Here is a 27388-nt window from a genome sequence, read left to right on the forward strand (position 1 = left end):
TCCAACGTGCTCAGGTTGGGATAAGAGCACAAGCAGATGGGCCCCAGCAATAACTGCAGCACCCTGCAGATCCTTACGATGTTGCACGACTCCACTCTAATGCCAGTTAAGGAGCTTTGGAAACTCCAGTTCAGGTTCAGAGGAACTCTCCAGCACCCACAGGAAGAGCCTTCAGTGCAAGCCCAGGAGCTTGGCTGGAGATGCCAAGGTTAAAGATGCACTTCCATCTAAAAAAGCATCTCTGGGGAGCTGTTAGGGGGTGGATATTGTGTGTGCCTGCCGTGCCAGCTGTGGGGCCTGGCAGGGAGCTCCAGAGGCATTCTGAGTGTGATTACACACAATTAACTCCATTTGCTGTGTCTCAAGCACACCACAGTTAATTGTGAATTCAGCAGCATTTCAACATCCCACATGTGTAATTTCCTACCTCAGAGCAGCAATGTGCCATTTTTATTCTTTTAATGTGCTATTATTTCTTTTTTCCTTTTTGGTCCATATCTTGAAGTCTGGGGTTCTTCTGCCTGACTGCTTGTCTAAAGTTCCCTAGAATTAAACCTTTCTGCAGCACTTTTGAATTTTCACACCCTTTCCAGGGGAACTGCCTTGAGTGTGAAGTAAATAAATACCTGGGGATGAAATAACCTTTTGCAGCTGTGTGAGACAGTAACTTCCACCTCTCAGATTCCCCCAGGTCCCCAGGGGTGTGACAGGAAAGCCCTGGGACACCCCTTCATCCCCACCTCCCTCCCCCAGGGGAGCCTCTCTGATGTCACCAGGCCAAGGTGGGACAAGCCATGGCTGGTGACACTGTGCAGGCCCTGGAGCAGAAATGTCCCCTCCATTGCTGCCTCCTCACTTTGCAGTGCTCCTCTTGGAATCACAGAATGGGTTGGGTTGGAACAAAAGTGAAAAGTGATCCAGTGCCATCCCCTGCCATGGCAGGGACACCTTCCACTGTCCCAGGCTCCTCCAAGGCCCTATGTCCAGCCTGGCCTTGGGCACTGCCAGGGATCCAGGGGCAGCCACAGCTGTGCCAGGGCCTCTCCACCCTCACAGGGGACAATTCCTTCCCAATATCCCATCCATCCCTGCCCTCTGGCAGTGGAAGCCATTCCCTGTGTCCCTTGTCCCCAGTCCCTCTCCAGCTCTCCTGGAGCCCCTTCAGGCCCTGGCAGGGGCTCTGAGCTCTCCCTGGAGCCTTCTCCTGTCCAGGTGAGCACCCCCAGCTCTCCCAGCCTGGCTCCAGAGCAGAGGGGCTCCACCCTCAGAGCATCTCCCTGGGCTCCTCTGGTCTCTCTCCAGCAGCTCCACGGCCTCTCTGTGCTGGGCCCCAGGGCTGAGGCAGCTCTGCAGGTGGGGCCTCACCTGAGTGGGGCAGAGGGACAGAATCCCCCCTCAAAGAAGCCCAAGGGGCAGAGGTGAGGAGGCACTGCCCTGGTCCTGGGTCTCCCCTCCCTGAACTGAAGGAAGCTGAGCCAGCAGAGGCCAAGGCAGTTGGAACCTCAGACCCTCAGAGGATTTGGGTGCTCCTGCACACTTCCCACTATCCCAGGGTGCTCCAAGGCACATCCAGCCTGGCCTGGAGCACCTTGGATATCACCAAATTAAGGGAGTAACAGAAAAACAACATTTTTGAGGCAAACAAAATGTTATAAATTGCCTCAGTTAATTGCCATGAGCCTGGACAAGATGTCTATCCAGAGGATTAAGGAAGAGCAGGAATTCCCCTCTGGAGTGTTTTCTGTTCCAAATGACTTTGTGTCTCACACTCGCATCAATAAAGTGAACAGATAATTTTCCCTTGAGCAATAAATCTGATAAGCCAATCTGCAATTAATTAAGCATTGCTCCAAATGAATGTGCACTTCAGCTTACTCAAACTTATCACAATTTGAAACTGTAATTCTGAGCAGTAGATCCCATCAGGAAGGAGAAGGGGTGGACTGATATCATGCACTGGGATAACACATCACAAGTGATTGTAGTGAGGCATTCCCCAGATTTCTGTTTCCAGCTATTCTGAGCAGGGAACTGGCATTAGCACTGAGCACAGGGTTTAAGCAACACCCTCCACACAGCTGTCCCTGAGTGAGGGGGATTTGCAGGGGTTTGGAGCCTGACGTGCCTCCTGCCCCCAGCATGGCTTCCAGGGGATGTTCTGTGCCCCTGAGGAGCTGTGGCACTCCTGCTGCTCTGTCCCCACCAGGCTGCTGAAGGCAGGTGGCAGCTGTTGGAAGGTTTGCAGCCAATCCAGCCAAGCTCAAGCACTGTCTGTGCAACTCCTCCACTCCCTGTGCAACTCCTCCAGGAGAGTGCAACTCCTCCTCTCCCTGTGCAACGCCTCCAGGAGTGTGCAACTCCTCCAGGAGTATGCAACTCCTCCAGGAGTGTGAAACTCCTCCGGGAGTGTGAAACTCCTCCAGGAGAGTGAAACTCCTCCACTGCGTGTGCAATTCCTCCACTCCCTGTGCAACTCCTCCAGGAGAGTGCAACTCCTCTACTCCCTGTGCAACTCCTCCAGGAGTGTGCAACTCCTCCAGGAGTATGCAACTCCTCTGGGAGTGTGAAACTCCTCCAGGAGAGTGAAACTCCTCCAGGAGAGTGAAACTCCTCCACTGCGTGTGCAATTCCTCCACTCCCTGTGCAACTCCTCCAGGAGTGTACAACTCCTCTACTCCCTGTGAAACTCTTACACTGCCTATGCAACTCCTCCAGGAGTGTGAAAATACCTCCAGGAATGTAAAACTCCTCCTCCACTGCCTGTGCAACTCCTCCCTGCAGGAGGGGCAGGAAGGAGGGAGGGGAACACCACCCCTCCACCTCAGAGCGTGTCAGCAAAGGCCAGCAGAGCCCCTGCTCCAGCGTTTACCTGTTGATGCCCTCCTTGGTGTAGAAGATGGAGTAGGTGAGGTTGTCTCCCTGCGGGTCCGAGGCCGGCGGCCGCCAGGTGAGCCGGATGAAGCGAGTGGACACGAGGGTGGCCACGACGTCCCGCGGGGCCGAGGGCAGGGGTCCCGCTGTCGCTGGTGCTAGATGGTCATTAGTGGCACTGGTCAGTGAAGTGGGAGGTAATGTTGGGATGGCAACATCTTGGCATGTGCAAACATTGGGGAATATGAAGGGCAAACATCACCACGGTTTTTAAAAAAAAAAAAAAGAGAACAGAAGAAAAAAAAAACGTAAAAGAAATAAACAAAACCACGATGGGAAACAGAAGAAAATGAACACACAAAAAAGGCCATTAAACTGAAGGCTGACATGCAGGCAGAGGTAACTACTGACCACTAATGGGGAGTACAGGAAACGGCACTGTCAGGCAAGCAGACCAAATCTCCACTGTAATGGAAGTGGCAGGGGAGGGGAGGGTGGAACTGGGGTAAAACAGACCTCAGGAGAGGATACCAGCAGCAAACCACAGTGTCCTTGCTTTGGGACCACGTGTGTGACAGCTAAACCCCAACCTCTGTTAATTACTCTAATGCACACCCAGACCCCACTTCCTACTGTAGCTCATTAACATGCACAATTCATTTAAATGATTCTCTATCATAACAAAATGACAGATGAATACACAGAATTCCTTTCAGTGCACACTCATCCAGCCAAACCCTGCAGTCCTGACCTGGTTGGGTTCTGCTACTGCCCAAGGCACTGGAATTACAGTCCTTTTCCCACTGTTTTCCTGCCATCTTCCTCTGTCCCACAACCCCCATTTCATCATTTTACAGAATAAATAACTGTTGCTCTGGATTTTACCCACACTCTCCAAACTTTCAGCCTCAGTCATGTCTTCCTATGTTGCTACTCCAAGGCAGGATAAATCCAGGGATTATTGCATTAAAAGGTTGTTGATTTAAAAGCACAAGCTGAACCACAGGAAGAGCCACTCTCTCTCCAAATCCTATTAAAGCAATCCAGCCAGTAAATGTAACAGTGAGATTCTGAGCAGCTGGACCCCAATTACCACTGAGTATTCCAAGCAGCACAATTAGTAACAAACCCCCAAAGCTCAGGATACATGGAATTTTTCTGCATTCTGAACTATTTACCAAGCTTAAGCCACCTGATGACATTTTCCACTTGGGAATCCATGCTGCCAAATACATTTATTTTTTCATTAATTATGGGAACTAACTAAAATTGCTCTGCTTTACCCCAGAAAGAAATTCAGGACTAGAAGAGCTTGTTGAGCTGCAGCGTCTCCACCAGAACATGTGGATTTGTGTTCTGATACACAACGAGAAAAACTCTCCAAAAACCTGACTAAAGAAGAAAATGTCTGAATGACCAAACCTTCAGGGAAAAACACTGAGGAATCTTCCATCAGCAACAACCTGACTTTAAATTGTCAAAGCCCCTTGCCAACACAAACATCAGCTTGGGAGGTTCTCAATTGACAGAACTCTTATTAATTTTCCTGTTCTGTTTCTTGGGCAGATCCTGACAGAGAGCAAAGAAGCAGCCATGGGTTTTATCAGATTTGTACAGTGTAATACCAGTCCGTGGGCAGAACTGGGAGACAGATCCCAGAGCCAGGAACATTTTGGTATTCCAAATACAGATCAAGAGAGACACGTACTCCAGGGTATCTCCTTAATTATCCCTTTCACAATCTAATAGCTAAAGATCCCAATTAAGTGCTCTCCAGCAGCCCCTCCTGATCAATACATGACACCGTTAATTTCACATTCATTGCAAAATCTATTTTTATCTAACCCCCTTTTTTTGTGTCCCATCATTGGATTCTTTCACCACTTTCAGCTCTTCTGGCCTCAGCCAGGCCACCATTCCCACAGGGAGTCCCTTGCTGTTGCAGATCACTCAGGAGAGCCCTGAATGGGGCCAGGGGATCTCCCCAAACCCTCTCCCTGCTCCTGAATGACATTCCAGTGCTGACCAGTATCACACCAGGCTTTCCCTGTGTTTAATCCCAGCCCTTGCCATCAGCTCCCTTGGACTGGAGACCTTCTCACTGCACCTGACCAGCTCCTTCTCAGTGTTCCCACTGAGGAACAAGGGATGGAACTGCCCAATGCCTGTTGCTTTCAATACTTTTCCCACTGTCCTGCTTGATTTCCAGTTCACTCCAAATTCCAAACACTCATACTTGGGTTTCTCTTGCCTGTCTTGGTGATCTGCTTCAAATTATATGGTTTTGATGCAAAATCCACCCCTTACCTATCATTAAAATCTGTACAGTTGAGTTGAAGTGGAATATTTTAAAAATTCATCTGCTTAATCTAAACCCCATCCCCACACACTTGTGTGTTTTTCTTCCCATATGATGAAATGGATGCATCTTTTGTGAAGCAATGTGCACACAGAGCTGAGGGGTCTGGGAGGGCTGCCAGGATTTCCCAGAGAACAGACACCCAGTTCTATGGGCAAGGCTCCGAGCAGGAATGTTCCTTCCCACAGAGTTACAGAACAGCCACAGACAACAAAACCCTACTGGCACCTGAAAAATCAGCTGTGACCCAGAGAGCAGCAAGGACCTGAAACCCTCCAGGTGAGGCTGGCAGGGCCAGGCCCAGAACTCCCCAAACACTTCTGGGGCTGCCAGGAGCTGGGAGAGGTACCCCAAAGATTATGGGATTTCCCTCCTTTTTTCCCTGTGTTTCTTACAAATGTCTCAAGTGCTGTTACAGAGGCTCCATCCCCAGCTGGGTGAGCAGAGCTGTGTTAATGACCAATTACGCCCAAATTAGCTCTAACATCAACCAGGGAATGGCTTTGCCCCTTCCAGCTTTCAGCCCTATGGAAGAAGCAGCTCAATTCTCTTCTAACATCTCCATCACTTCTTAAACTGTAACTCCAACTCTGGACTGTTCTCTGCAGTTATTCCTACACAGCTTTCATGAATCTCATTTTTTAAAAGCACATTCAACAAGTGACTGTGCTTTGCACCATAATTCATCTCCTACTCTGGAGTAACTGGAACCAGAGGGATGCTGGAACTCCTACACAGCTCCAGGCAGGAGTTCCACCCCTGCATCCTGGCCACTGCAGGGCAAGCAGCAATTCCCAGCAACATCAGAAGCAGAATTTTTTAACTTTGTCCTAGAAATTATTTTCCCTATGGAAATGGTTTTCCCCACATCCTACAGCATTCCAAGACATAGGAATCTGTGTTTGTGCTGCTCAGGTGTGACACAACAGTGCCAGCCCCACAGGAATCCCAGGGATGCAGGGCGAGGGGACATTCCAGCTGCTGATCCTCAAGCCCCTTCCACCAAGCTGCTCTTCCCAGGGCTCCTTCTGAGCAGATCCCAAATGCTACAACTATTTTATCAAAATACTTGGCAGGATGTGCAAATACCCACAAGGATTTGGACTCGAATCAGTCAGTAACAAGTGTGAGTTGCCCCAGCACTGGGCTGGTGACACCCAAGAGGTGAAGGTGTCACAGGGTGGGTGCACTGGTGTGATCCCATCTTTTCAACTTGGAGGAAAACCATGGGATAACAAAGAGAGGGAGCATGCCTGGAGAGCTGCTCCAGGGCCACACTGAGATCTTTTCCAAACAACCCAGCCACACCTGAACACCCCTCACTGAACCCTCTGGTTGTTATGAAATCACTGCAAATACTTTCCACCCCTCCGGTTCAGATTTCCTTTTTCCTGCCTTCCCCCTGTTGGCATTTCCAGGTTTCCTCCTGTTTGGCAACAACATTCCAGTGATACCATCAGCTCCAAAGAGGGGGGACAGGAATGTTATCTGCTCCAGCCTTATCTGAACCACTGGGGACACTCCAATCCCCTGGGTGCCCACCTGGCAGGGCTGTGGAAATGCAGGGATTCAGACCCACAAACACCTGAGGAGCTGGTTGAAGGTCATATCTGGGCTGCTTTGGCCATATCCAAGTGTTTGCAAGTCCTCCTTACAGCAGCTGCCCGAGGAGAATGCAGGGATTCCAGAAGCAGGAGAGGCACCAGGGGGTGATCCAGGTGTTCTGGAGCCCAGTGCCTGCATCCCACGGAGCTCTGGAGCAGCTCTCACCCTGAACACCCAACAGGGAGCTGAGTGCACCCCTGGCAGGGCCAGCTCACATGGAGATCCAAGACTCCCTGAGGTGCAGTCGAGGGGAGGAGCAGGAATGGCCTGGGAAGGGCAATGAACCCTCCGAGGGGGGAGATGGACCCAGCATGAGAGGGACCCTCCCAATGGAATCACTCATGGGGACAACAGGAACAGGGGCACCAGTTAATACACAGGGGAGGAGAAGAGAAGGTCCTCTTTGGAAGGACTTCAGGGTGGACTTTAGAGATTTGAAACAGATTTGAAACATGGTTTTAGCAATAAAGATTTACTACAACTAAAAATAGCAAATAACTATTTTGCCAACAAACCTTTTGGAAAAAAATTACCTAGGACTTTCAGGTCCAACACCTCTAATATTTTAACTGTATTCCCTAAGAAAAAATACATCAGAGGCACCAAACGTTTAATTTTGACTTGAGGTACTCAGATAAAACTGTGTACTCAATAAACAATATTTCTCCCATAAATCTATTTAGCTGATTCCAAAAAGGTAATAAAGACTTTCAAACTTTTTTTTTACCTACTGCACTGTTCTCTTAAATTTGAATTTTGGTTCATGGTGTCCCCATGGAAAGGTTCAGCTTGGACCAAGATTAAGCAGCTGTGATGCTGCAAAGAGCCACAGTCAAATCCCAATGATTTTGTTATGCTCATCGTATTTAAAAATAACAGCAGCACTTGGCTGCAGTGCAATAATAAGCATGAAATAACTAAATTAGTAAGTTCACACTACACACTACCCTTCAAAATTTTGCTTTCTCTATTTTTTGTCCATGTTTTTACTTGTATGCAATTGTTGTCTTTGTTCAAATGCTTAAAACATACATTTCCAACAGAAGGGATCACCTTGTTATTGCCAGCTGTTCCCTGAGTGATACCACACTCAAACAAAGCCACGTTACCTGGCCCAAGTAATTTCTCTCAAACAGCCAAAGTGCTGAAGCTGGTCTCACCAGATCAGCTGTAATAATCAAAATAACTTCTTCCCTTGGAAAAACTCATTTAAAGAAATCTCTGGGACTCCCTCCACAAACGGATGCTTTTGTGCAAAGCTGGAACAGAGAAACAGAGACTGAACAGATGTGGAAAGAAGAGGGTGGAAAGTAATTTCTGCTTTATAGAATGAACAGAAATGTCCTGAATCTCCTGGATTTCCAAAGACGGCCACCATCACCCCCTGGTGCAAGTCACAGATCCACAGATCAACACTCTCCAATTTAGGATTTTGTAGACTTAATTATTCCTCGTGAACTAATTTAAACTGCAGAACTTTGTGGACTCAAATCGCTTTTGGGAATTTGGAGATGTGCGGAATTAGGAATTTGTGACTTGGAAAAGTGTCAGAAAGACAAACAGGTCTGAGGGCAAGAACTCGACTCAACACTTGGAATAAATTTTGTCCCTCACACAGACCCTCCCCTACCAATATCCCTCATTTTCCTCATAAATGAAACGGAGATGCTTCCTTATTTAATCCTCTACGCTGACACGCTCAGCTCAGAGCAGGCAAAATGCCTTATTTTAAATTTTTAATTGCCTTAGATTAATTTACATTACCACTGGGAGAGAGAGCTGTTACTTACTCTTCACTCAATGCACAAATTGAGTGCAAAAATCTCCCCAAAAATCCAGAATAAGCAAGTGTTTAACTGCCATTCAACGATTCTGATTTTTAGGCATTTATTTAGTTCTGTTTCGCATTGTGAACGGGCACTGCTGGGTGCTCAATAAACTGGGATATATAAAAATAGTGATAAACACATTCTGACTGGGAGCCTGTGTTTTAAAGGAAGTCATAAAACCCCTCCTGATAACGAGGCCTCCTCCCATTCCCATTTCACCATGAAATGCTTTGGTGTAGAGGAAACAATTTGATTTTTTCCTGTCTCATAAAACAACCCTTAAAAAGGCGTGACAGCCCTGCTGACGCATTCCAGGGAAACGGAGCAGGAACCCCCTGGTTCCAACCACATCCCCGAGCTCCAGGGGAGGATGGAAAGGGAAAAAAGCCCTGCAGGGATTTCAGTCACGAGGCTCAGGTTATTAAAAAAAGGGAAATAAGCCAAACACACCTCACCTGTCCCCAAGGAGTTTAAAACTGCTTTGAAACACATTTTGTCATTGGAAAGAAATGCAAACCATAACACATATTGTAAAATGACGGGTATGACCTTCAAATTCAGTAGTGAATATTCAATTATTTAAAGAATGAAATATTTTTTTAACAACTACTCCTTAAGAAAAAGAATCAAAAACCCAAAACAACACCCACATATGGAACCAGAGGCAGGAAAAACTGCCCGGAAGTGCCCCTAAAGAATCCTGGCCAGGGTTTCCTCTTACTGTGAATATTCCTCAGTTGAATCCTCTGAAGAATTAAAGTCTCTTGAGAGCAGCAGAGCCTGCAAGAGTGTTCTGCAATCTGACTTTAATGATGGCAGCAGAGCTGTGACTTTATTCTCAAATAACTGAGCTCTGTTCAAGCACAGCCCTCGAGGAGCAGTGACAATAAAATCCTGTGTCCTGTGCAAAGGATTCAGCTCTGCACAGCCACTGGCACACCTGGAGAGTTCAAGATGCTCTGAAATCCCCCTGGGCCCTACCAATAACTCCTCTGGGTGCCCTTGGGCACTTCCCAATCCACAGGGATGCTCAGCTGGCACTCCCAAGGGAAAGGGGTCACCAGTGCTGGGAGCTCTGGGAATGCTGCAATAGTCTCCAATAATCCCCAATAATCTCAATAATTGCCCATCATCCTGCAGGCAGGCAGTGCAGGAATTGCTGCTGTGCTGGCAGAGCAGGACCAGCACACCCCTGGCAGTGCCAAGGCCAGGCTGGACGGGGCTGGGAGCACCCTGGGATGGTGCAAGGTGTCCCTGCCCATGGCAGGGGTGCACGGGATGGGTTTTATGGTTCCTCCAGCCCAAACCACCCTGGGGTTCCATGACCATGACTATTTCAGGATGCACTTCCAAAGGAACACCACAGCAAGAGCCTGAAGTGAAATAAAGGAAGCCAGCAAACACAGATCTTGCTGCTGCTCACGGATCACTGACAACCCTGACTTTCATCTGCAATATTTCCTTTAAGGGACTGCCATGCTCCTCCCAGTGCCTCTGGACAAGACACCCCTGTCCCTGTCTGGGACACCTGCAGGTACAAGGGCTGTAGTGTTACCCCACGTGGCTGCTGGTCTCCAAAAATCACCCTGAAAGCAGGACATCTTTTCCTTCTGTTTGGGAGCTGCCGTCACTCGGAACAACTTGGCAGCACCAACTCTGCCAAACTGGAGCTGCAGCAGATGAGGCTGAACAAGCTGCTTCTAGTCAAAATTGTCCTTATTTCTCCAAGCCCTTTAAAAAACTTATTTAAGCTAATTTTTAACAGCTTATTTAATTGCTTGTTTCTTAACGCATATCTACCACACTGTTTTCCTTTCATTTAGGTTTATACCTACACAATTAATATTTTTTAAGAGAGAGATCCCCTCAACCCCCTTTTCCTCTTTTAGTCTATAACCACCTACAAAGCAGCACTGTTAGGTGTGATACAGGATATTTTATTAATTTTCACTGGATTTCTCTGCTAAAGGCCACAGCTACTTGCTGCCCACCTCATACTCGCCCATTTTTATAGAACTAGAGGAGTACCAAGGTATTTGGGAATCTTATCAACTCTTAATTAAGACTTCTTCTCTTTCTATTTTTAAACTTGTATTGTTCACTCATTCCCTCATGTTTCTAATTCTAACAGAAAAAGTGAACCCTGTGAGTATTTTTAGAATACAACTGCTTTTCCCAGCTCAGAGGCTTAGGAATTTGGGGTGCATTTCCCAACACACAAGAATCGAAGGTTATTCCCCCAAAGTTACATGATGGAGTTCATAGCAAGAGATGCAATATTTAAATGTGGATCTGCTGTGGTCACTGACCACTGTTAAAAATGCCCAAGAAAAAAGTTTTGAAAGCAGTTTATAAATGTAAATTGGTGCTGAAGAAGGGCCAAGATGGAATGTCCATCCCCAGTCAGCTGTGACCTGGATCCAGGCATGACTTTCCTCCCTCTTTCTTTTCCTTCAACACCTCCAGTGCTGACATGTGACCAGGAAAACCACACAGAATCCATCTGTCCTTTAAAGACTCTGGATCCACAATTATGAGTTTGTTTTTGGGGAGAAGAAAGATGATGGGAGAGGGGAAACAACCAGGGAAAAAGAATCCCCCACTTCAGGCTGTTCTATCCCAGTGAGAACAGTGACATCTTACAGCTGGCTTCAATATGGAAATGCACATTATTAAAAATTACATTTCTTTGTTGGATTTATGGCATTTCCTTAGGGAATAAACCCCATGAGCCCATGCAGGTTATCCTGTCAATAAGTACCAGGGGCTTCTCCCAGCTCCAGATCTTCATCCACATGAGTCCTGTTAGCCACTCAGCCCAAGTGAAAGCCAATCCTGTCCCTTCTCTCCAAATGGCATTCAGCTCCCTCTGCTATTCCTGTATAATTTAGCAACTCTGAAATATAAGCAACCAATTAAGACCAACCCCATGTGTTTGTTCTCCCCGCTGGTGTGAGACTGACAAAATCTGATCTTTTCCTTTCCAACATGAGCCTGGGATCAATTACAAATTAAGGGTGTTTCTGTCAATCTTCAGAGCCCTGGATATGAGGAATAAAGGCAGAGGAAATGCCTTTGGTAGTCATGACGGATATCAAACTACAGCTAATCCTGCCCTTCCACTCATCCAGGGATGGAAAAAGCAAAGCCACTCAAAACAACAGCCCTCGTGATCCACTCCTGATTATTTGTATTTTTCCCCTCTAAGCAGGAGCCAGAGCCAGGCAGAGGAGCCATTACCACTGCTTTGTTCCCAGGAAAATGCACTCCTGACATGACATCACCCAGCCAAGCTGCCAGGAATATAGAAAATATGAGGATAAACATAATTGGAATGGGTGGATTTCAGTGCTGTTGAGGGAGGTGTATTTGGTGTTAATAATCAGCCTTTCCGGTGGCCAAGAGACTTTTATTGGACTGAGAAACTCTCTCAGGAATTCAGGATTAGCCAGAAGTGATAAAATGGACTCAGAGCTTTCCATACACATCCTACCTCACTGCACTTCTGCAGTGGGACAATAAATATGGAATAATACAGGTGGAGGACAGCAAACTCGTATTAATGTGTGCTGTGTATTTCTCATAGAACACGGAAGGTTTTTGCTCCTACAGGCCCTTGCTCCTCCTCCACTGAACATTCCTTACCTATCACTCCTTTTCCAACGTGACATGGCATTTCTTCAAGCTCCTTCTAGCCATCAAGACTCCTGGTGAAAACCAAAATTCAAGGTGCCAGTGTTTCCAAGCACAGGCAGCATCCCCACAACCCTTTATTTGAGGGCCCAGACTGAAGTCAGGGCACCCAAACCCGTAGAAATTCCATCACGAGGTTCTCACTTCTCTGCCAAGCCAACTGTAAATACAGCCATAAAACAAGAAATGAAAACTAATAAGCACAATATAAATGCTGTTCTGCCTCCCTGCGATTCACGGCGCGCTGGCAAACATTAATCTACTCCTAATTTAATCTAAATTAGAGCAATTTATTCAAAGCCTGTGCCAGCTTTAAACATGAATAGGCTACTGAGAACTGCTTGGCTCCCGTTTCATCAAGTAAAACGTTCAAGAAGTTTGGGATGTAGGGTGGTTTAATCAGTTCTGCTTCTCAATAAGACTATATATTAGCAGGGCCTATAAAGAGGGAATAAATAAAGATCATTTATTAAACAGGAATTGAGTCGAGAAATGAAACTGACTGAATTCAAACAGCTCCCAGGCCATTTTGAACAGACATGCAGCCATGAGAAACACAAATGCTGCCTTTCCCTGAGGAATAATAGCTAAGTAATGTAAATTAAAATCAAAATTAAACCCAAACCCCCCACTCTTTCAGCACTAAAGAGGAGCACACACTGCTGTGTTTACAGAAAATTAGCACTGGAGTGTACACAACCGGTACAAAACATTCTCCGAGTTTGGCTTTGGCTGTGACTGTTTGAAGTCAGTTTGTGATTTCAGATGCTGTTTATGTTCCTGAAGCACAGCTCTCCAAATGAGGCTTCCAAGCTGTTCCTGCTCCATCCATCTGATGCTGGGTGGATGCTGGAGGGCTGGGATGGAGGCAGGGACTTCAGGAATGCTCCCGGCTCCGTGGAGCCCCGGCACTGCCAGGAGTTCTTAAATGTTCCCCATGTGCAGCTTGGAATTTGACATTTGCTGCTTTTAAAGCTTTTTTGGGGACAAACTCGAATCCTGTGAGTGGAAAGCCTCAGGGATATGTGGATATAAAATAGACAGAAGCAGGGAGGAAGCTCCCACTGGCTCTGATGATGCTCAACCCACTGGATTTTCCATTCTCTGACTTTCAGATCTTCCCACTCCACCAGAGCAGAGTTCTTCCCCATGTCCCCAGTGCAGCAGAGCCAGGTGCCCTGAGCCCAGAGCTGCTCTCCCAGAACCATGGGCTGCTTTGAGCTGCTTGAACATCAGTTCCACCCCAGGTCCACTGCCATCTCCCACCCCCAAAATCCACACTTCATTCCTTTGAGTGCTTTTTCCTCTTGACAGAAAATGAGGATTTTGGTCTGCAAGGCTTTGCAGTCTTTCTGCTCAATTTTCATCTATTTCTTCCCTGGTGGATGCTGAGACTCCTGAAAGCCAATCCTGGAAACCACAGGGACCTCTTCCCATTTTCCCTCATTAAGACATGCAAAATTGGCCAAGGCAGAAAGAACATGAGAATATTTCTGTCTGAGAGAAGAAACAGGAGACCCTGCAGAGGAACACCCAGAGTCCTCCTTTACTGCTCTTTGAATAAGAACAACATATTTTCATCTTGCTCTGGCATTTCATTCACAACACCCTGCAGATTTTTCAAGTACTTCTGGAGTCTCCAAGAACTCCATAGAATTCCATGAACTGAGAATGCCTTCATTCAAAATACGTAACTAAAAAATACTGTAAAGCATCACCTCTATGAGAGAGCCAGCCTGAGAAGGTACATTTGGTATCTGTGAAAACATCCAAAATAGGTCTTGAGGTGACCTGAGAGGAGTCTGCCTCAGGGCTTGAACCAGGCAAGGCCTATTTATGGGATTTTTTACACATGGCAAATACCCAAATGTAGAACTGAGTTTTTCAAAGCAGAGCACAGTTGGCCTGTTAGTGCCAACTTTTGCATTTCTTTTAGTAGGAGCCAAAACTTGTCAACAAGAACTTCTATTTGCCTCCTAAAGCAGCATAATGAAGCTTACAATTCTGGAAAACACAGAGTATTTCATCTATCCTGTCTGAAATAAGGCTTTTGACATTGCCTTTAAAATCCAGCTATAGCCGGGAACCTTTTCAGTCAGGTCAGGGGAGCTGAAATGGCCTCTGTGTGAGGAATGGGAATCTCCAAGTCAGCCTGAAGTGACTCCAAACAGTCCAGTCCCATCTGCAGTGCAGAAATGACAGATTTTCAGCACAATCTCAACTGAAATGTGCTGGCTTTGGGAAACTTGGATCAGAATCCTGATGTTCTCCATCTCTGTGGGGCTCAGAGAAGCCCCCAGCCCACCCAGCTCCTTTCAGTGCTCCAAGCCTGCCCACAGCTCATGGCCAAACCCTGGCAGGGAGGTACCAACACTAAATGGAATTGCTTATGCAGCAACAGGCCTGGACAAAGCTCAATTGCTTAAAAAATGCACCCATTTAGGGCAAGAAATGATGTCTTTAAAACCCTCCAAGTTAGGATCCATGGAATGCAAGTCAGCAGAGGAACTGAGATCATGCAGTGGTGTCAGACTTCAATTAAACATGGTTTGTGATGCCAGACTGCCACCAGCACCAGCACTTGTGCTTCTCCCAAGGAGAGCAGCAGGAAACACATCCCATGGAATTGTCAGATTTGGCCATTCCATGCAGAGCACCAGCACCAAGAGGGTCCATCCCTCATGGTGTGTCAGGAGCACAGAACAGGTCTGGGGGCTCACCTGAACCCCAGCTGGAGCAGGGTCACCTTCAGGCAGGCTGCTCAGGGCCTTGTCCAGGTGTGCCTCGAGTATCTCCTGAGAGCAGAGATTCCCAGACCTCCCTGGGCAGCCTGTTGGACTGCAGCTCCTTCCCTGTGAAGCTGCTTTCTCTGATCAAATTCCTTTGCTTGCAGCTTTTCCCTGTCCTCACCACCTGCCCTGTGTCTCCATTCCTGTCTGAGCAGTAACAGGGGGTCCAGGATGAATCAAACTCAGCACATCCAGTCCATCACACGATGGTTCTCCACACACCCCATCATCCAGTCTGGATTTCCCCAGTTTAGCTTCAGGGAAACCCTCGGAGACAGCACCAAAGGCCTGGCTAAAGGCAAAGCAACCAAAATCTGCTTCTCTCCTCTCAACCACAGGCCCAACCATTTTATGTCAGAAGGCCACAGTTTGCCTTTGGCAAATCCATGCTGATGTTCCCCATCATCATCCCTCTCATGTACCCATAGCATGGCCTCCAGGGGGATTAGCTCCATAACCTTCCCTGAAAAGGTTCCAGCTCCAGCTGAGCTTTGTCTTTCCTACATCCCTACAATTCCAGGCAATTTGCTGCCTTTGATTCCAGATTCCCTGGGCTTTTACTTTGTGCTGGAGCCCAGTTGGCAGTTCCTTCTTTATCCCTCCTGGTCTCCTGGACACACTCTCAACCCCTGCCCTGGAGCAGACCATTGCTGTGCTTTGGTCCTTCAGGATCAAATGCTTTGCCTCTTGTTAACACAGTCTCCTATGGAAACCTACAAAAATATCCCAAACAAGCCAAAGCCTCCTGCCTGGAAGCTGAAGGCTGGAATTCTCAGCTCCACTTGCCAGCCAGACACAGGCAATGAATTCCAGCCTGCTCTGGAAACTCTGTGTCCTGCCTGTCACACCTGGAGCTGCCACCCAGCACCCACACGAGCACCAGGGCTGTGGTAAAAATCTCCATCTCCTCCCTGCCCTGCAGGACCCAGTCTCCAGCAGACACACACTGCTGTCCTTCCATCCACTGATCCCTGTGCCATTGCTCCTGGCTGCCTCATCACCCTGTCCAAAGTGAGGAAACACTGGAATCAGCCTTTGAGAGTGACCCAATTCCCTGTCCTACCTCCCTGAAGAAGCTGCACCCATCCCGTGGAGCCATCCCCAGATGACTCTCTGATCCCAAAGCCTGTACAGCTACAGCTACACACAGATTTCTAATTTCTCCTCCCTGCTTTCCATGCTGGGAACAATTAATCACATGCAGGATACCCTTGCTTGGACAGAGACCTTTTTCCATGAAAAAACTGAGCTTAAAGAAATGGATAGTTCCATTACAAACAATCCTGACATGGCTCCTGCAGCACAGTATCCACCTCATTCACTCTGAGATCTCACTCCTGTACAAATCACAACACAGTGAAAAAACCCAATTTTGTAGTATAAAAGTACAAAAGCCTCACAAAGCACCTCCCTTCAGTTGTGAAGGTGACACGGTGCCTCTGAAAGGATGGTTTGAAATTGTTCTCCCATAACACAGCATATTTGTTTACAGTCCAGGGCCGTGCTTTCCACAGTGTTCAGGCATCACTCCTGTTTTTCCCTGGTGCCTGAGTACTCGTCAATGCCTTTCACACAGGGTGACAGGGAACCATCTGCCTCCCTCCTCCTACTTGTTGCCACCTGTTCTTTTCCCAGTCCCCACATGGCAGCGTGAGCAGGGCCAGATTCCCTGGACAAGGCTGGGTTACAGCACCAAGAAACCCCAAATGCCTCCGTTACCCCTGAGGGTCTCACCCACCACACACAAAAATGCTGTGAAAGTGATGACAAGGAATGGCTCTGCTCTAATTAAGTGTATCTGCTCCATAACTGGGACATTCAGGAGCTGAGCAATGAGAGTTGGAAGTGAAGCTAGCTGGGTTTGTGTAAAAAAGGGGGAGGAGAGATTTGAGGCTGCTGAGAAAGGCATTCCCAAAGCAGGATGGAGATTCTGGGATAGGCAGGAGTCCTCCGTGGGGGCATCTGCAGGACATCAAACCACTCATCTCTTCATCAAGGAGGCAAAGAGAGAAGCATTGAGACTCAGAAGTCCAAGTGCAGGACAATGAGATCATTAAGGAACTTCCTTCTTTTAGGGAGAATTCCTAAATTCTTCCTGAATGGCAGAGCAGGCAGCAGAGCCACTCCAGTGAAATTCTGAAAGGCACAGAGCACCCAGGGGCAGTATCTGAGGAACAGGGACACAGCTTCAAATCCCAAAGTGGTTGAAAAACACATGAGAGGCTTTTCAAGTCCCTTGCAGAATTCTACACCTCATGTTCAGTACAGGGATAAAGAGGATTTAACTCAAGACTATTGGCCCAAATGTTCCTCCCTCTTCTATCCTTCCAACCTTCTCAATTACAAACACTTGTCCTAAAAGCCTCAGCTCTCAATACCATGGTTCTTTCATATACTCCTGAAAAAGCAAGGGCTGTAGTTTCTGTATGGCCAATCCTTTTCCAGGTGCAAACCTTTCTAAACCTATTAACCGAATTACCAAAGTTTAGAGGAAAAGCCACTCAAGAAGCCTTTCAGTTCTGTGCTTTAACATTTTCCAGAAATAACTTTCCAAGCTACCCAGAACTCACCCCAAACACCAAAAAGCCCAGCCTAAAATGTTGTCTGATGGATGATATTATCAAGCTCATTGTAGGAGATGAGAGTCACAGATAGACTTTATACAGGTTTCTGTGGGGCTGTGCAGAAGGTGAATCACCAAATTCCTGCTCTTTCCCAGTCAGAAATCTGCCCAAACAGAGACAAGCCTCCCTTTGTAGCAGATGAATGTTTTCCCCTCACTGCATTTCAAACTTACACTGCCTTCCAGGAGCACAAAGCACAGATGTGGGACTTCACTTGGATGAGTGGCCTCCCTGAGAAACTCCCCAGGGCTTCCACTTTCTCATTTGCATTTAGCTCATTCAAGATCAATTTGATAAGCAAAAGGGCTAATGAGAAATGGTTTGTAAATAACCAGATGTTTGCCAATTCCAGCAGGAAGGAGAAAACAGAACAGCACGGGAAGGGAAATGCAGATAACTGGGAAGAACTTTGACGAACACTTAATCAACATTTTTCTCACTGAAGTTACTTTTCAAATTGGTAAAGTTGGCATTTCTCATCAGCAGCTATGAAATAATTAAAAAAAAAAAAGCTTTCTGAATTAATGATTGAAATGTTCAGAGTCGTTTCTGTTCAAATGAGGGGTTTGAATTTTCATACCAAGCCAGCTGCCACTACTGCATGTGATACCTTCTCCCTCTTTCCCAGAACAGTTTCCTTCTCCACTGGTCATGGATTGAGAGAAGGCATTTTAAACCCCAATATCCATATTTCCTCCACCTGTGATTGAGTTTTCACATATCACACTCATTCCTCATGGCACTGCCCACCACAGCCCCCTGCAGAGCACAGCTGCACTCAGGTGTGTTCCATGGGGGTGTCCCACTGCTGGAGAACAGCATCTCAACGGCCCCAGAGTTCAGGGACACGGCCTCGGGTGTGTCTCTACACCCACAGTGAGACTCCAGCACTGCAGCCCAAATCCTCTGGCAGCATGCAAAAGAGAAAGGACATCATGAGCAAAGTCCTGGAGCACGGCAGGGTGAGGTGCCGGAGCAGGAAGGAGAAACCACTGGACAAACAGCAGGGGAGGGGAAGGAAGAGGAGGGAGACCACAGGAACTCCAATAACAACAGTGAGACTCATTTACAAACCACTACTGGGAGCTGGGTGCAAGCACAGGCTTGGGCAGGGCTCCCAGAGCCAAGGCCATTCATTATTCAGTGTTTTAAACGTGGAGAATGTGCAATATTGCTTGTGCTGGAAGGGGCTGCAAACCACTCAGGTGATTCATGCACAGAGCAGAAATTAAATTACTTTTAATAATTTTTCTGGCAATCTGATGACAGCAGGGCAGTGCTGGATGCAGACTCCTGACACTGCTCCGTGGCATTAAAGCTCCTGACTGCAGGAGAGGGCACCCTGCATTCCCCAAATCACTGTGGGGGGTACCTGTGGCTCTTCAGCCAGCAGTGAAACACACCCAGATCCAAAGAGGAATCCAGAGGAAGCAGCAAGTGCACAGCTACTCTACAAAACAACTGGAACATAAGCAGGAAATCTCTCCTTATGGCTCATTCCTAAGTTTACTCTGCCCACTGGACACCAAACCCAGGGACAGCAGATTCACACCTGTTCAAGGTGTGAAGTTCCATCAAATCTCCAACCATGGCTGTTTCTCCTAAATCCTCTCCATCCAAATGAGAAAAAAATTAGAATTTAAAACAATCCTTCTCCAAAAAAGACAACACAAAGCTCCCCCTCAGTATAGTTTTAGTATTTTCTTGTCTGACTTGTTACCCTTCATCCTCTGTCATTTTCTTCCCTGGGCTCTTAGAAATTATTTTTCAGAACTCTGTGACCTGAAAGAGGAAAACAACCTGATGCCTTAGTGATGATACTTGCAGTATCTCTATTTTGGGGTCTTCAGTCATAACACCAATTGTTCTGCTTTGCCACCCCAGCCATTCAATGCAGGGCACTGTATGGGGAGCACTGACAGGAGAGCCACTGGTTGGAGCACAGGGACAAATATTTACCTTAAACTGCAGCTGTAAACCACCAGATGTGCAGCTGCAGTTTGCAGGAATGACAAAGCTCACTATTTTTTACACTAATAGCAGAAAAAAGCTTCTGACACTTAAATGACTTTGATATAAAATGTTTGGGGTGATTTGGGGTGTGCTCCATAAGTGCTTCTTTTCCAGGTTTGTGATTTTAGTGACTGTTTTCATTTTGGCTATTCTGCTATTGCTTGTAAACCTCAGCATGCAACATTTCTGACCAAGTTTTATTAATGCACCAAATATTATTCCAAATACAGGATGGATCCTGTAGAATTCCTTAAATTTTCCCCACTAAGTGTACAGAAAACAACACTGGATCACCCACAGGATTTTTTAAAAATCACCCTGCTCTGAGTTATTGACAGAACCCACCATGTGGAAAGGTCCCTTGGAAAGGTCCCTCCCCACTTCTGGCTCTCTGCTGTCACAGTTTATCTTACCAAGGTCAAGAATGATCAGCTGGGCTCCAGCCTGTGCATTTCCAACATCGTTTTCTGCAATGCACTGATAGAATCCTTCATCAGACTTCACCAGCCCCAAAACTTGCAGGTTATGTTCTTTCTGAGGAGCAAAGGGAAAAAACAACACTTAGAAATGGGCTGCAATTACCAAAACAATGGTGTCAGCAGGATAGAAGAAACTTCTGACAGCAACTGGGGAAAGTGTGTTTGGAGCTCCCAGATCTCACTTCCCTTGCACTAAATCCTCATGTTCTGGTGGTTCAAAAAGCAGCAGAAGCTCTCATTAGTGGCAATAATTTTCTAGCATCACAGAGCACTGGCAAATCCTAATGTTTCCCCAGCTGTTCTGGTGGTACTTTGGACCCTGACTGAACCTCACAGCTCTACAAGCCAGGTACACCCAATTACACAGCCATTCATTCCTCAGCCATATCTCAATAATGCCTTTCACTGCATCTAAAATCTCCCTGTAGAAGCATCCCTGTGCCAAACTCTCCATCCACAGCTCAGTTACATTTCTATTTCAGCTCCTGCTAGAAATTGGAATTTTAATGGGGCACAGACTGCAGCACACGCAGCCAGTGGTCGTGGTGAGCTTGTACTTTGACAGTGCATTTTGCCACCCTGTGTGCCCGAGTCTGCTGGAAAGCCCAAGCTATAAAGACATCAACTCTTACAATGTAAGCAATGTACATTAAAGGGATTCAAGAAACCATTTCTCCTCCAGGCCCCAAACATCAGTAGGACAAAAGCAGGAAGCAGGTTCCATAGAAGAACCCAATTTCCAGGACTGTGTGCAGGACAACTGCCAGACCAACAGCCTGAAAACGTGCCAGATGGCCAGAGCACTCACCACGATTTTGAAGTAGTCACTGGGGATCACCACGTCCCCGTTTTTGACCCACTTGACTGTCGGCGTTGGCTTCCCGGTCACCTCGCACTCGAACACGATGTCCATGGACTCGTGGGCGTAGATGTTCGCAGGGCGCTTCAGGAACGTGGGGGGAACTTCATGGGGAGAGGAATAAACACAAGAAGATGATGTTACAGCCAGAGAAAGAGACCTGACAGTCCCACACACAGCCAGCTCGGCACCAAGAGATGGACTGGGCATGGACTGGGCACTTGGGAATGAGGGGCAGGAATTTGCAGCTCAGCTTTGATAGACACCGACACCAGCTGGGAGTTCCTCTAGAACCACTTCTGGGCCAGCCTGCTCCAGTACAAGGTGTCACGACACCGACACCAGCTGGGAGTTCCTCTAGAACCACCTCTGGGCCAGCCTGGTCCAGTACAAGGTGTCACGACACCGACACCAGCTGGGAGTTCCTCTAGAACCACCTCTGGGCCAGCCTGGTCCAGTGGAAGGTGTCACGACACTGACTCCAGCTGGGAGTTCCTCTAGAACCACTTCTGGGCCAGCCTGCTCCAGTACAAGGTGTCACGACACTGACACCAGCTGGGAGTTCCTCTAGAACCACTTTTGGGCCAGCCTGCTCCAGTGGAAGGTGTCACGACACTGACACCAGCTGGGAGTTCCTCTAGAACCACTTTTGGGCCAGCCTGCTCCAGTGGAAGGTGTCACTGCCCACAGCAAAGGGCTGGGAATGACAGGATCTCTAAGGTCCCCTCCAACTCAACCCATCCTTGGATCCAGCCAATTGGGAATGACCTCTTGAGACCACATGAAAGAAGAAATGGAACTGAGGTGTATAAACTGCAAAGTTAAACCTCAGGGGGTTCGAATCAATAGGAAAACAAAAGCTACAATTATATCAAAAAGTACTTTTAAAAATGAATGGACACAAAACGGGAAGGAACTGAGGTTATCAAACAGAGTGCTGCACTGAGCCCAGGAGTTTCTCCTCTGGCCTGTGGAAGCCAGGGAAATGGGATGTCCAGGAGCAGCCAGGCGCCTTTGTACCACCATGATGACATTTCATGGGTATATAGGAGAGCTGTGTATCTATAACACAGCAGAGCAGAAGCTGAACATAAATTCCATGAAGAACAGAAGTTCTTCACTTACAACATGCACCAAAGGTGCTACTCTGGGTCTTGGCTGCCTTCTGTATGCCCTGAAGTCCCCAGAGTGAGATCAATTCCATCAAATATATTTAAAATCACACAAACTCTGAATACAGATTTTTTTGGGGACACCAGCCCCAAGTGACCAGTGCACAGACAAGTCACAGTTTCTCCCACAGGAGCCTCCAGCTGCATCCAGGGCCTCTGCACTCATCTGGCTCAGCAGCACCAAGCCCTGCAGGCACTTACTCCTTGAGTATCCTCTTCAGAGAACACCCACCCGTTGATTTGTGTTTATTATGCTCCCAGCACAGGGCAATTCTCTTACTTGTGTTGGCAGCTTGGATTGCTGGAGTTCCAGGAAAGCCCAAAGCAGCCTTTTGCCCTTTAATATTTAGCAAAGAAAGTCAATATGGAAGGGCCACGGGATTTAGACAAACAATTTACACACTTGGCCTCTCAATGGGGTTTATTTGGTGCTGTGGATAAGGAATCCTAGGTCATGTTTCCTCTGAAATGATCCAAAAGGTTTCTAAGGTGAATTTAATACTTGTAAAAACAGCTGGAGGCAAGCAGCTCCCCCAGCCCCCCTTATGTTTTGGATTATAAATGAATAAAGAGAACATTAATAAATGGAAATACTTTAGAGTAAGAAGGTGGTTTACCTCTCAGGTAAGGGTGCAAACCCACACAAAAACATACATTCACTGCTCTAACTCTCACACAGGAGCAAAAAGCTGGATGGGGCCGAGCCCAGCTGCCTGTGCATTCAGACATCCCTTTCGTACCAACTTCCCAGAAATTTACCAAACACACCATAAATTCCACCTTAAAAAGGTTTCAGATATTTCTGTGCTTACCCTCTGACGGCTGCTACCACCACACACAACTCTGACATTTAAAAACTCTCTTCTGAATTTATTTGCCACCAAATTGCTGTAATTTATTCTCTATGAAAATTATTTTTATCCCTCCCTGGTATTTATCCTCAGCACTGTTATTTATTACAAGCTGTGCTCCCTCCCTTCCCCTAACCCAGCCTTATTTTGGGTGGTTCAAGCAGTCGTGTTTGCTCTGCTCTGCTGTGACAATTCCTCACACCCCCCTGGACGTGCTCCAGCCTGAATCCATCTCCGGAGCCTGTGGAGTTTCAATCATTTACATGGAATTTCAGCTGTGTCTCAGCAGTGCCTTGAAAAATGGCATAAATGTCATGGCAGCACTGCAGCAAATCCCTCACCCAACCCATCGCTCTGCCTCTGCCCTTCCCACATGCATCATCCCCTGCCAGCCTGGGACAATCATTGCCTGCTCATCGTTAGCCCTTTTTAACTAATGACTCATTTTGTTCAGCCTGCCTGATCAATAGTTTATGTTCTCATTTCCCTTCCATCTCTGTCTCCGGCTGTATTCGCACGCACGATCGATTCCTGCAGTGCTTGCAGAGTTGAAAAAAGGGAATACAAGAATTGGGAAAGTTGTTTTTCCATGAATGTACAATGCTTCCATTTCCAAAACATTCATTACAGGTGAGTTTGAATTCCTTAGCCACACATTATTCTTGTCAGAAGAACACAAAGAGACACAAGCCAGCAGCAGCGACTGTTAAAAGCACAAAAACTTACGTGAAAAACTCATCAGGGAATCTCAGCCTGGTTGGGGCTGGACAGTTCCTGGAAGATCATTTCATCCCACCCCTGCCATGGGCAGGGACCTTCCACTGTCCCAGGCTGCTCCAAGCCCTGTCCAACCTGGCCTTGGCACTGCCAGGGATGCAGGGGCAGCCCCAGCTGCTCTGGGCACCCTGTGCCAGGGCCTGCCACCCTCACAGGGAAGAACTGAATGCCCAAACTGTACCACAGCAAAGTTCTGACTCTGCGTTCCCCACTAGTGTTTAACTTGTAATGAAGACATTTGGAAAGAACTCAAATATCTTTGGCAACTGATATTGCTCCAATTTGGGACATCATCCAGAAAAAGGCATTACTTTTGAATCGTAAGAAGCAGGATTTTTTTTGACACAATAATGGAAGTTGAAGTAGATACTCTCCTACCTACTCTCAATTACTTTTGATTTAGGAGATTAAGAATTTGAAACACCCTATTTTTTTCAAAGTGACTTCGCTTTTTTGGCTCATGGAGCAAATGCCAAGCTGCTCACAAAGGGATAATAACATGAGGAGTGCTCACTTTATCAATTACTTCCCAGTTAATGAATTAATAAATGTTTTTCAAACACACTCTTCTGGTTTAACTATGTCAGTGTTTAGCATTAACACAATGCAAGTACAGATGTTTGTGGTAGAGAAGTTCAATTGATAACCAGTGAGCAAACGAGCCAATTACCACAGAAATCCAGATTTGTAAGGGAAGATCGTGTGCTCTGTTGCCAAACACACAATTAAACTTCAAAGACAACTTGGCAGTTCAGCCCCCTCTTCGTGTCAGCACAGAACAACTCCTGAAAAGGCAAAACACTTGAACAGAATTTCACACCCCCAGGGAGCCCTGCCACCCTTCTGGAGATTGAAGAAAATATTTTGATCACAACAGTGATCAAAAGATTAAGGAAAAAACCCAATCCGTCCTACATCAGCAATTGATTCAAACTTCTAAGTTACATCCCAATAAAGGTGAAATATTTGAAAAATAAGATGCTTTTTTAAGCCAATAGCTCTAAAAGGATGGGAAGAGCTGAGGAACTCCAGACATGCAGCAGGAACTGCACCCAAGGTGATGTGGAAACAGGAATGGATGCTGGACATGGATCCCATTCCACAAGTACAGGTGATCAGAAGGAAATGGAAATTAATTCCAGCGGTCTGTAGCTCTGCTGTACAGGAGGAGCACAGCAATGGTCTCCTTTGGACACACAGGTTGTAAAGATCATGTTTAAATACTTATTCTCTTTCTAAAAAGCATTACTAAATCAGCTGTTGGTCCAAGCACAGCATCCAAGAAGCCCAAAGTGAACGGGACCGACCAGCGGTTCCAAACACCCCCAGGACAGAATCCATGACTGGTTTGGGTTGGAAGGGACCTCAGAGCCCATCCAGTGCCACCCCTGCCATGGGCAGGGACACCTTCCACTGGAGCACGGTGCTGCAAGCCCCATCCAGGGCAGCTTTGGGCACTTCCAAGGACAGAAACACTTCCAGGACTATTCCTGAAGCAGTGCTGGAACTCCAGAACAGCCTAGGGCAGGCAGAGGGCTGAATTTCCACACTGGAAATGTCCAGGACAGCCCTGAAGAACCACTGCTGCTTCCTCAGCCACCTCCACGTGCCCTCCATCCCTAGACATCAGGAGTGTGTTTGCAAGGTCAGCCAGTGAAATCCCAGCCCCTGCCACTCCTCCCCATCCCTTTCCTCCCACACTTCTGGCCATGACCAAGTGGACACGGAGTGCATCTCCAGGCACCTCTTACAAAAGCATCTGCTGGTTCCAGAAGCTTCCCCACAGCCCAAAGGGCACAAATACAAACTTAGCAGAGTGGCCACATCTTCCCAGTGAATCTCAAATAATCCTGACTCCAGCATTCCTGGCCAGCTCCATTTATAACCCATTTCTCAGGGATGCTGGGGGCACAATCCCTAGCTTGTATTTCAGTTACAAATCTGGATTACCAGCAGCATTTAAAATGGACATTTTACCATAAAGCCTATTTCACATCAGCCTGAAATGGTCCACAGAGATTTTATTTCCTCCTCCAGGGATAACAACCTATTCCATTAGGATATGCTCCAAATCCTATTAGAATCATTATAAAGTTAAATGCAATTTTCACAACTGCAATTTAGTTTCTAAGAAGGATCAAACTGCAACATGACCACCACCCAGTTAATCCATCTCCTCCTGTCCCTCCCCCAAAACACAGAAAAAATGTTTGAATTGATGTTTGAAAGCAGAATTTTTTTACTATTATCTTTAAATTCCATGAGTTAGTTGTATATAAATTAGTTGGTTTTCTTCAAATGTATCCTGAAAACAAAAAAAGATTTACACTTTAAATGAAAATGGGGAGTCGTAACATTCTTCCTTAAAAAAAAGCAGAAGTATATGGATTATATTTGGGAAAAAAAAAAAGAGATTTAAACCCCAAAACTATGTTGTAGGCAAGACAAAGTCTTCCCAATTCCTGAGCACGGCTGTGATGTCCTTAAAACACACTTAATATGCAGCTACAAAATTTGCAAAGCAAACACAAGCTGACAAAAAGGGTTCCTCTAGAGAAATACAGAAAAGTGTCAAATTAATGTACAAGAATCAGCATTCCAAGACACAAAAAAGGTTATAAAAATGTAAACTACTACAGCAAAATTTTTTTGCAGCAAAACTAGAGCTGCAGCTTACGAAGAGGTTTGGTGGCAGTGACATTCTCTAATGCAGTAAATGGGTTTTTTAATATATATTTTAGAAAATTAAAGCCAGTGTCCCTAGGGTGAAGTGGTGCCTGTGGCACCCTGCCTGGTGGGAACCTTTCCCTCTTCTTCAACAGCCAAAGCAGAGAGGGGGCCTGGTTTGCCTGTTAACCTCTGCTCAGCAGCTGCAACAGCCCCAGATGAGCATTTGGTGTTTTGCTCCTTTGGACTCCTCAGAGCTTTACATTTTCCTTGGCAAATGCCAAACCCCAGCTCCATGGAGAGCTGGTTCCAGTGGTGGCAGAAGGGCAGGGCTGAATTAAAACAACTGTTTTACATTTACAGTGAAAAGCTTTCATTCAGAGATTGCTAAATATGATCCACGCTTCAGAGACCAGCCCCTAAGTAAACATTCCAGAGGCAGAAACTAAAACCCAATATTCAATGCTAGGACAACAACCAAGAAACCAGGTAAGCATAAACAGCACAGAACAAATAGAAAGTATAATTATATTGATCAATTAGAGAGTAAAAAACTCACGCTGTAATTCAACATATGTGGGTTTTTATTAGGGAGAAATAATATATTGTGGATTTATGAAGCAGGAAGTAATAGCACTAAAGTGCACAGAAAAAGGCCTGAGAAACAAGGATTTTCTCACAAACTGGTCATGAGTCCCAGTATCACTGGGATGGAAGAACTGCCCATGTGGAGTCTGGCAGCAGCTTCCTCTCCTCCCTCCACCCAACACACTCCTACCCCCACATTTGAAGGAAAACAT

The 27388-nt window shown here is 46.6% G+C and overlaps 1 protein-coding gene across 9 annotated transcripts in view; it reads right to left on the minus strand.

The window, feature by feature from the left end:
* NEO1 (neogenin 1) overlaps positions 1–27388 on the minus strand; it is a 168687-nt gene that overhangs the window by 41610 nt on the left and 99689 nt on the right. For 5 of the 9 annotated variants that reach the window (XM_077785858.1, XM_077785864.1, XM_077785857.1 and 2 more), the window contains exons 6-8: positions 21071–21225; positions 20197–20317; positions 2870–3089 (exon numbers count right to left, since the gene is read on the minus strand). In XM_077785858.1, the coding sequence (XP_077641984.1) occupies positions 2870–3089; positions 20197–20317; positions 21071–21225 (496 nt within the window). The remainder of the gene's footprint in view (positions 1–2869; positions 3090–20196; positions 20318–21070; positions 21226–27388) is intronic. The other 4 variants (XM_077785861.1, XM_077785860.1, XM_077785859.1 and 1 more) reach the window with 1 other exon arrangement.

Source organism: Lonchura striata, chromosome 11 (genome assembly GCF_046129695.1).
Source record: "Lonchura striata isolate bLonStr1 chromosome 11, bLonStr1.mat, whole genome shotgun sequence".
NCBI lineage: Eukaryota > Metazoa > Chordata > Aves > Passeriformes > Estrildidae > Lonchura > Lonchura striata.